Raw genomic sequence first — 10,808 nt, forward strand, 5'->3', positions numbered from 1 at the left:
CTGTATAATAAATAATATGTAGCCCAATGAGTATAAAATCCAGAAAGCTACACAACATGGGGCGGTTCATTTACAAACACAAGTCTAACTTAAATTTCACACTGTTTTTTGTTAGAAAACAATCACATTGTTAGAAGCTTAAATTACACAAAATGTCAGAGATCTGCACTGTCATGAACAAAAATTTAACCTAATTTTTCATGATTTGTTGGATTAACCCACTGAGGTCTGAAATACAACCGGCCATTTTTGACTCCTTTTGAGTATACGTTTGTATTTCTACGGAAGAGGATTAGGGCCACTGGAAAAAAAAAAAAGAATTCTGACTTTAATCTCAGAATTCTGACTTTTTTCTCAGAATTCTGACTTTTTTTCTCAGAATTCTGACTTTAATCTCAGAATTTTGAGGTGGGCACCTGCAGGCTTCCAGCTTCAGTGACAGCGATGTGTCCAGTTTGGCAGGTGGAGAACTAATTCACTAAATATGGTGGATATAAGTGATTTTTTGCGTGGCCGAGGGGTCCCCGAAGATGCTATTTTATTAATGGAAGAGCAGAAGGTGAGTAACAAAAAGAGAAATAGTTTGGTGTCTCCTATTTCTACAGGAAAACAGTTACGGTACAGTTACGGTTAGCATGCTTGTTAGCTTATAATGTTATATAGGAATGAACGTGTTTCACGATGTTACAGTATACTAGGTGAATTGACGTTTTAACTGTTGTTGATCGCAGGATCATCCCAGATGGGTTCGTTGCATTTTATTTTATTGTTCTACTATTTCAGAGTTTTTCAAGGCAGTTAAGCGGAGCTGTGTTACAGATGCTAGCCGCCTGCCAATATCACTGATATATTTGATGTGTACAAGTAAGTTACACTTAGTACAGCGAAGGGGAGAAACTGTAATGAATGTTTATGCGGATATTTCACTCAGAAAAATGGGTGGCGTTCATACACAGCCACCGACACAGCCCCGGTTGTTGTTCTGACGGTGGCCGACTGACGATCCCCTCACAACATGTTAGCTAACACAAACTAATGTTGTGCATGTAACTGTGTGTATACGTTAGTGGTACAGTGTCGGAAGAAATGAGCAAACTGTTAACTGTTTATAATGTCAGAATGACATCATCATCGCACTGTGTAATGTATGTCAGCTCAAGAAGGAAATCATATCTTATACTCTGAGCTGCCCAGTGCACTTAACGCCTACGTGTGGAAATGGTAGGCTACACTACAGTTAACTACCGGTAAAAAAATAAACTTAATACAGTATTTGATTTTTTTTTTATAGAATAATAAAATAAAAAGTGCTGGCTGAGGAGCGCTGCCGCGTTGAACTTTGACCTCGGAGTGACGTGACGTTTGTTCGCACAACCAATAGAAGTGCAGAAAGTCGCAAATCAGGCATATTGTTCGCATAAACACAAAAATAAATAAATAAATAACGAAATAATCCCGATATTGTGCCAAAGACTGATTTACAATGTTACTTTGTGTTCTATGTGTAATACCTTTGCTTAAATGACTAAATGGACTGTGTATTTATGACTCTGCGTTATAGTCCTGCATACATAAGTAAGATTCATATGTACAGATAAAAATGTACAGAGATATGTACACAAGCGTGTACACAAAAGTCTACTGCTGATCGAGCTGCTCAGTGGTCGTACAGTCTCATGCAGAGAGCGTGGAGGTGTTGTCCGTTGCCATTCCACCACTCCAGCAGACCACAACATAAAAGACAGCAGACGCCACCACAGTGTCATAGAACATCCTTAGAAGACGTACTACCTACATCATAACCAATCAAGTCCTGCTTTTTTTAAATACAGAAGAGGATTTATTATTTACTGAAAGGCTATGCCTTAGTTTGCTTCTTTCATTATTGTGTTTCGCCCTGCATAAAATAGATAGCTTTTCTGATAACTACAGTCAGTACTCTCCTACTGGCATTAGCGGTGACCTAAGAGGCTTAACCGTAATATTGCTTTGCAGTGTAAATGTTGCAGAAAATGACTGTCTTTTCTTTCTTCTTGTGTGCAGATTGACTGTGACGTCATAGCACTGATGGATGACGCAACTTTGGCAAACTACATTCCCTCGTACGGAGACCGAATTGCCCTCTTCAATTTCTGCAAAAGCAAGCAACCACTGTCAAAAAGAAAACTAGGACTTCTGCAGAAACTTCGTGAGAAAATGAAAACCAGAAAAGAAAGTCCAAAGGAGAACACTTCACATACAGATGCAGGAATAAGACAGACAAAGAAGCAAAAAGCAACACGAAATGTTGAGATAGGATGGATACATTGTGATGGAAAAATAGCCAAACAGGTGAGAGCGAAGCAGGGAGGTGGCACTAGAAAAATTCAAATGGCCACTGATGCTGGATTAAAAGATATTCTTCAGGAAGGAAAGAAACTTTTTTTTCCTGATGGCATATCTCCTAAGGGATGTGAAACAGATTTTGAGTTTGAGGTTTGGGACTTTAAACAGAACCACCTTACTGATGATACCTGCCAGTCTATTGGCAATATGTATGAGGCAGCGAGACTGACAATGTTACGCTTCTACATTGCAACAAAACCAAAAGATCCTGAAGAAGATGCCAGCGAGACATCTGAAGTGGTGTTTGTCTCAGAAAGCAGTGGCAGTGACATTAATCCATTGCAAGTGGGGGAAGTCAGGGGTAATTTTGATGAAGTCATCGCTGGTTCAGAAATTTTAGATGATCCAGAAATTACTTTTGGTCCAATTTTCGATGCTGAAGAAGATACAGAAGACACATTAGTCTATGAGGGTTTTCTTGTCCCCCTCAGCTCACCTAATTCAGAGAACGTAATAACAATCACCATACGTCATACTGACACTTTACATGACATGATTACTGCTTTCTCTGATGAGGAGATTTTGAGCAAAACACTGAATGTGAAGCGCATACTTCCAGACAACACAGAAGAACCAGGCACTGGATCAGGAATACTAAGAGATGTACTCACATGCTTCTGGCATGAATTTTATGAGCGATGCACCCTAGGTGCAACCGTTAAAGTGCCATTCATTCACCATGATTTTCCTGCTGAAAAATGGAAGGCAGTTGGGCGAATACTCTTGAAAGGTTACCAAGAATGTCAGTATTTTCCAAATAAACTTGCAATCCCTTTTCTGGAACAAGTGCTTTTCAGTGGTGTTTACAGTGATCTTAAAGCACACTTTCTACAGTTTGTCAGCAGCCAAGAATGTGATGTTTTGATGGAAGCAGTAAAAGATTTCTCTGCAGTTGACTTGGATGATCTTGTGGAAGTTCTTGACAGTTATTGCTGTAGAAAAAGAATCACTGCTGAGACTCTTCCTACAATCCTTGATGAAATAGCACACAAAGAGCTTGTCCAAAAACCAATGTTTGTTATTGACTGCTGGAGGGAGATCATCGACCCCCATATCTCCCTCAGTCCAGAGGGACTGACCAAGTTATTCTCTGAACTGCAACCAACTTCAAAAAAAGTGTGCCAGCTACTGAAATTTGCTGTGGATTTGACTCCACAACAAAAAGAAGTGAAAAATCATCTCAAAAGATTCATCAGAGAGCTGGATAACATTAAACTTCAGAAATTTATGCGTTTCTGCACCGGATCTGACCTTATAGTAACAAACAGTATTTATGTGGAATTTCAAGATATGACAGAGTTTACAAGGAGACCAGTCGGACACACGTGTGGGAATGTTCTGCAGCTAGCTAACAGCTATGAAAACTTCCCAGATTTTCGTTCTGAATTTAATGCAGTTCTTGAAAGTAATGTCTGGGTGATGGACATTGTTTAGACTCTCACAGCAATGCGCTACATTTGAACTGCTCATGCACACTAGAGCATAACTGTAAAGAGATGTTAGGAATATGTATTTTTATGTATTTTGAACTTTTCTTAAAATTTTCTTTTATCATTTTGAGTTTTACATGATACAGTCACAAAACAAAACGAACGGGTACACTGTTTACTACCATATCCAGAGCTGTCTTCACCAAATCCAAGCTTTCCAGCTGTAAGACAGAAACCTTCAGCAAAAGCATGAAGAAAGATTACTAAAGATCTATAAACTATAATTAAACTGCTCTTAAACTTTCTTTAATGCACAATGTGTGGTGTGAGAGCTCAGCACAGTCAAATACTTTTGTAAGTAATTAGTAGTAAGACTAATTCATTCAGATGGTATTTTCTTATTAGGTCAGGGCTAAAGCTGAACATAGTTATAACGTAAAAGTAATGCTGTTATGCAACACTGTATTGTAAAAGGAATAAGTACAATTTTATACTTTAGCATTTGTCATGTCTGAAAATATTTTGCTTTACAGTATATGCAATTTTTAGTTAAGGTAGGTTAAGGTATCAAAGTTTGGCATTTGTTGTTGATTACAAAGGTTCCATTTAAAGTTGGTGAAAATATTTTTTAAAATTCCAGTATTTTCTTAATGTCATATTGTTTCTAAGCATACCTGTTATTCATCCATCAAATTGATTCAAGCTGCTTAAAGGATTCAGTCTGTTTTGAAGACAAATTACTGAGATCATAAATAAACACTGTACAGTTCAGTGCAGTGGTCAAGTGCTGTGATTATTCAGGCATCCTTTTGTAATGCCACATTGTCATGTTCTCAGATATAGTATTAATCTTAGCAACCTGAAAAAATGTCTTGTTACTGCCAGAAATTATGCATTTTTATTTGTATGCATGTATGTTCTCAACCATTCACACTTGTTTTTATTTCTATACCATAGATGACACTGAAGGAATATGTGATACCACAATAGCCAGTGTTCATGATCTTTACAGTAAGTCACTGATGTATACTGATGCATAACAAGACTGTATGAGATCTATAAGTTTGTTTTAAAAGTTGAGTAATTCTTGTTACAGGGCAGCTTATATGGTTATGAGTTTTAGCCATGTTATTGGCATTGGCAAGAACAGGTTTCTTGTAAACTTTTTCCAATAAAATGTTACTGTACACAGTACATTTGTATTGTTGTTTTGAATATGTTCATCAAGCTCCTTATCTATTTGAACATGCCAGAATTCAAGAGACTGCCACACATGAGCTCAGTAACATGGAAGAATACCATTTATTTTTAATTTCAAACATTTCATAAAGATACACAAATATAAATGTAAAACATGTTGCACTTAATGTGACAATAACTTGGTTCCACTTGCAGGAACTGTTTTGTTGCATTGTTGCTGGGATACTACAAATAAAAGTCAAAATATTTTTGGTATGTTTCTTAGGATTCATGACATAAAGGAGCCTTGTGTACGACAGCTCACACTGAATCAGTATAGCAATGACTCATGGTCATTTTACATGAAAACCAGTTAAAATATCTTACAACTAACAGAAGTGAAATACAATAATAATTAAGTGATGGATCTTCATATGGGTACATGATTATAATAGCTTTGCTTTAATATAATTGCACTAAAAGCTCCCCAAAAGGCATAACGACTTTAAATATTAACAATGATACTTTATAGAAACATGCTGTTGTCGAGACCTAGAATTGTTAATGCTACTATGGTTTGCTGAAACATACCACAGATAACCCGGGCACTTAGCATATCATATGCTGGTGCCTGGGTTTCCAGCCATGAATATTAAGAGTAAAGGTTGATACAGAAAACAATGAGCAGGGAGCTGGTCAGTTTATATTTTATATACTATGCACATGTCTGGCAACAAAACACAGAAATTTATATTGCAATTTACTGGTAGGCAGGTTTACACCACTTATGATTCAATCAAAAATATAACATTTGTAAATGCAGTTTAATGTATGGCCTTTTAAAAGGATTGACATGTGTTTCATAACTGATTGATAATATCACAATATTCAGCTTTTTCAAGTAATATATAAACATTTCTGTTTAATGGTAGTGTGAATGTAGAGGGACAATCAAATTTGGGGGGGGGGGGGGGGAGATACCAACCAAACTGTATTTATTACTATGATCAACATAAAATGATACTAGTTGGTGCTGACCTATCAGCACTCTGAATTTACATTAGAGCAGAAATAAACAGCAATATTCTGAGAGAATGACCTGAAAAATGGCATGTTCGGTCACACCTAAAAGATGTCTTTCATTTAATGCAGTGCAGAAATACCTGCATAAAAGGTACCTGTAAGACATGGCACCTACTATCAAATCACGTTATCAAGATAAAGAGAAATATTTTGTATTTATTTGTACATTTACACACTGAAGTTCCTTAAATACTTTGCAGTATTTCTTCTCTTAACCTAATATACAGATCCGCAGCACCAAGTGGATCTCCTGGGGCATCCCATTCATTTTCTACCATAAGCAGACAACACAGTTCAAAGACTGTTTCATCACAGGGGTGTTGACCTTTTGGGCTACACTCTTCCATACACAAAGTGATATCCTCCATAGAAATAGGTTTCAGTCTATCCTCAGCACTGTGCAGCTCTGGAAATGAGTACATTACTACTGGTCGACCCGATGCTGCACTACCACTTGGCCGGATTTTGTGCGAGTTCCATGTGTTCACAACTTCCTCAAGTTCATCCTACATGAAAAACAACACAATATAAGTATATGAAACAGACCATGTACCAGTAGATTTAGCCAAAGTTGAGGCTTATTAACTCATTAATCAACAGACATAGAAAGTGACCTCTAATTAATGTAAAACCAAGCAGCAACAACAAAATAGCACTTTCACTAAACAGCACATGGACACAGAATGGTGCTGCATGATTCTACTGTTGAATAGATAGCCCAACACTTTATACTCAGTGTGCAATGATTCTACAATATATTTTCAATAGAGAATTAACCAAATGATAAGATTGCTTTCTGAAACCGTGCCCAAAGGCCCACTAGGTAACAGACTCCATAGTAATTTAAACCATGTGGCAATAAAAAAAAAAAAATGCTCCATGCACCTGTGCTGAGAAAGGTGCAGTTACTTCCACTGATAACATGAGTACAATTCCATCAAAGTATTAAAATGGAATCCCAAAAAGTTGATTCTGTTCATCTGGATGTAGCGTTTTCAGTGTGAGAAATGTTTTGTCAAAAAACATTCCTTACCTGGCTGATTGAGCATGCATCAAGACATATTAAAATGGAAATAAAATTCATATTTAATTTAAACAAAAAAAATGTTCTAACCACATTTATATTTTCTATTTATGCAGCTAAGACATTACATAGCATGCGCACATGCTTTTACCTGAATAAGATTGAGAAAGCAGAATTGGATAAGACTTTTGTCCAAAAAATCCCCTGTGAAGTGGCCATCATCCTGAAAAGTTTGAAATAAGTTCATCCAAAATTGTGCACTCTGTTTGCGTAGGGTAGCCCACCATCCTTCTATACGTTGGTTGGCCGTACTTCTTCCGTAAAGGAAACTTTTCTCACCTGCAAAACTGTCTGTGTGGTTTCTCCGTAAAAACATCTGCATTTGTTCGACACAACCATTTTCGGTACCTCGGTCAGCACGTAACCTCTCTGGACATCCACTGATGCATGAAACTGTTTTCAGAAAATAACTTGCAATCAATTTAGGGTCATTGTTTGTGGTATAAGCCTCCATCCATAAAACAGCGGCTAAAACCATCTATGCAGCCACTGATAGCAATACCATATGGTTTCAACTTGTCATAGCCATCCATGTGCCAGAGAGCATTTGGCCTTCTGCAGCTGTACTGTCGTCTTCTCAACCGTCGAGCTTGTCTCAGTTCCACACCTTGAGGGTCAACCAATTTGATTATGCATCTTACAGTATCTTGTGACACCACAAATCCATGTTGAATTGCACGAAGATGTAGCCAACGATAACCTTGCATCTGTCCATTTGTCATGATCTCTTGTTGGACAAAGGCTAGCACTTCCTCCAAGTTTGATTGATTCTTCCTTCTAAAAAGCCCAAGTCTTTTACAAATTCTCTTTAGAGTTCGAACACTTATAATTGTCTGATGACTATGTGCTAAAATTGAAAGTATTTCTTTGTTACTGAAAGAAAGTCTGAGATACAGTCTTATTAAGTCATCCAAATCTGACATGTCAGCCACTGTTTCTCTCGCTTTGAGAGGTGAACTTTTTGCAGAAGTCCTAGTTTTCTTTTTGACAGTGGTTGCTTGCTTTTGCAGAAATTGAAGAGGGCAATTCGGTCTCCGTACGAGGGAATGTAGTTTGCCAAAGTTGCGTCATCCATCAGTGCTATGACGTCACAGTCAATCTGCACACAAGAAGAAAGAAAAGACAGTCATTTTCTGCAACATTTACACTGCAAAGCAATATTACGGTTAAGCCTCTTAGGTCACCGCTAATGCCAGTAGGAGAGTACTGACTGTAGTTATCAGAAAAGCTATCTATTTTATGCAGGGCGAAACACAATAATGAAAGAAGCAAACTAAGGCATAGCCTTTCAGTAAATAATAAATCCTCTTCTACATTTAAAAAAAGCAGGACTTGATTGGTTATGATGTAGGTAGTACGTCTTCTAAGGATGTTCTATGACACTGTGGTGGCGTCTGCTGTCTTTTATGTTGTGGTCTGCTGGAGTGGTGGAATGGCAACGGACAACACCTCCACGCTCTCTGCATGAGACTGTACGACCACTGAGCAGCTCGATCAGCAGTAGACTTTTGTGTACACGCTTGTGTACATATCTCTGTACATTTTTATCTGTACATATGAATCTTACTTATGTATGCAGGACTATAACGCAGAGTCATAAATACACAGTCCATTTAGTCATTTAAGCAAAGGTATTACACATAGAACACAAAGTAACATTGTAAATCAGTCTTTGGCACAATATCGGGATTATTTCGTTATTTATTTATTTATTTTTGTGTTTATGCGAACAATATGCCTGATTTGCGACTTTCTGCACTTCTATTGGTTGTGCGAACAAACGTCACGTCACTCCGAGGTCAAAGTTCAACGCGGCAGCGCTCCTCAGCCAGCACTTTTTTTTTTATTATTCTATAAAAAAAAAATCAAATACTGTATTAAGTTTATTTTTTTACCGGTAGTTAACTGTAGTGTAGCCTACCATTTCCACACGTAGGCGTTAAGTGCACTGGGCAGCTCAGAGTATAAGATATGATTTCCTTCTTGAGCTGACATACATTACACAGTGCGATGATGATGTCATTCTGACATTATAAACAGTTAACAGTTTGCTCATTTCTTCCGACACTGTACCACTAACGTATACACACAGTTACATGCACAACATTAGTTTGTGTTAGCTAACATGTTGTGAGGGGATCGTCAGTCGGCCACCGTCAGAACAACAACCGGGGCTGTGTCGGTGGCTGTGTATGAACGCCACCCATTTTTCTGAGTGAAATATCCGCATAAACATTCATTACAGTTTCTCCCCTCCGCTGTACTAAGTGTAACTTACTTGTACACATCAAATATATCAGTGATATTGGCAGGCGGCTAGCATCTGTAACACAGCTCCGCTTAACTGCCTTGAAAAACTCTGAAATAGTAGAACAATAAAATAAAATGCAACGAACCCATCTGGGATGATCCTACGATCAACAACAGTTAAAACGTCAATTCACCTAGTATACTGTAACATCGTGAAACACGTTCATTCCTATATAACATTATAAGCTAACAAGCATGCTAACCGTAACTGTACCGTAACTGTTTTCCTGTAGAAATAGGAGACACCAAACTATTTCTCTTTTTGTTACTCACCTTCTGCTCTTCCATTAATAAAATAGCATCTTCGGGGACCCCTCGGCCACGCAAAAAATCACTTATATCCACCATATTTAGTGAATTAGTTCTCCACCTGCCAAACTGGACACATCGCTGTCACTGAAGCTGGAAGCCTGCAGGTGCCCACCTCAAAATTCTGAGATTAAAGTCAGAATTCTGAGATTAAAGTCAGAATTCTGAGAAAAAAGTCAGAATTCTGAGAAAAAAGTCAGAATTCTGAGATTAAAGTCAGAATTCTGAGATTAAAGTCAGAATTCTTTTTTTTTTTTTCAGTGGCCCTAATCCTCTTCCGTAGTATTTCACCCTCAAATTGTTTCATTTTATTTTTTCCCCTTGCCTTGTTTGGTATCATTCTTTTCAGCTCAACTGAATTTAGTTGTTTTTTTTTTCACTGACATACTGCATGTTACCGCGCCAGATCCGCGGCCGTAGTAAGGAAACCTCTGGCAGTTACTTGAAGGTTCCGTAACTGGCTCGTAGCCGGCAACCAGCTTACTATACAGGTCAACTCCGCTAGCAAAAAGATCGAAGGAGGCGTAGGAAACTGCTTCACCGAACTTTATTTCTTCTCCAAGGCACGAACACCGCGTACAGTGGGCTGAAACAGTTTACTCACAGCGAGCATCGCCGACACAACTCTGGCTGTCGAGGGAGTTATTATATTCCTTTTATTTATTTTCTTTCCGTCTCTTCTGTAGCTAACCGTTACTTTTCCCCTTCTCCGCTCTCTCTGTACACACCCACACCAGGCAGTCCCGCTACACACATCCCGAATACATTTCCCATCAGGCTTCACCCTTAAAGGGCCATGCCTGTAACATGCATTAGTATTACTGATCTGAAATCACACAAAGAACTTAAAATCCTAGTAGTATTTCTTTACTGTAAAAAAAACCACAGACATGTTGAGTAAATTTTTATAACTTGAAATGCAAATATAAAATGTACATTTTGTAAACATAAACAACAATTTATCTAAAAATGCGGCCAATACACCTGCCGTTTTTTTTTTTTCATTTTGTACAACCATTTAAAAATAT

General features: G+C 37.9%; 1 protein-coding gene and 1 long non-coding RNA gene across 3 annotated transcripts; one reads left to right on the plus strand and one right to left on the minus strand.

Annotated features, from left to right (window-relative positions):
- The first annotated feature begins 342 nt into the window (after positions 1-342).
- On the plus strand, positions 343-4,668 carry LOC146385134 (uncharacterized). 2 transcript variants are annotated; one of them, XM_084930721.1, is made up of 2 exons: positions 343-559; positions 2,044-4,662. In XM_084930721.1, the coding sequence occupies exons 1-2, from the start codon at positions 485-487 to the stop codon at positions 3,817-3,819; spliced, it is 1,851 nt and encodes a 616-aa protein (XP_084786847.1). In that variant the 5' UTR covers positions 343-484; the 3' UTR covers positions 3,820-4,662. The 2 variants fall into 2 exon arrangements, with proteins under 2 accessions (XP_084786847.1, XP_084786848.1); XM_084930722.1 differs by lacking the exon at positions 343-559 and adding an exon at positions 566-746 and having other exon boundaries at positions 2,044-4,668.
- A 426-nt stretch (positions 4,669-5,094) lies between these two features.
- Positions 5,095-10,374, minus strand: LOC146385135 (uncharacterized). Its single transcript, XR_014800451.1, has 3 exons — positions 9,745-10,374; positions 7,253-8,260; positions 5,095-6,583 (listed from the first exon to the last, which is right to left on the minus strand). It is a non-coding gene; the product is annotated as an uncharacterized LOC146385135 (long non-coding RNA).
- Positions 10,375-10,808: the final 434 nt, after the last annotated feature.

Source organism: Perissodus microlepis, chromosome 6 (assembly GCF_051167445.1).
Source record: "Perissodus microlepis isolate ML-2025 ecotype Zambia chromosome 6, ASM5116744v1, whole genome shotgun sequence".
Taxonomy (NCBI): domain Eukaryota; kingdom Metazoa; phylum Chordata; class Actinopteri; order Cichliformes; family Cichlidae; genus Perissodus; species Perissodus microlepis.

Coding starts and splice junctions, on each gene's coding strand:
- LOC146385134 (XM_084930721.1), top strand. CDS start 485: ATGGTGGATATAAGTGATTTTTTGCGTGGCCGAGGGGTCCCCGAAGAT. Junction 560..2,043: donor TATTAATGGAAGAGCAGAAG/GTGAGTAACAAA, acceptor TCTTGTGTGCAG/ATTGACTGTGACGTCATAGC.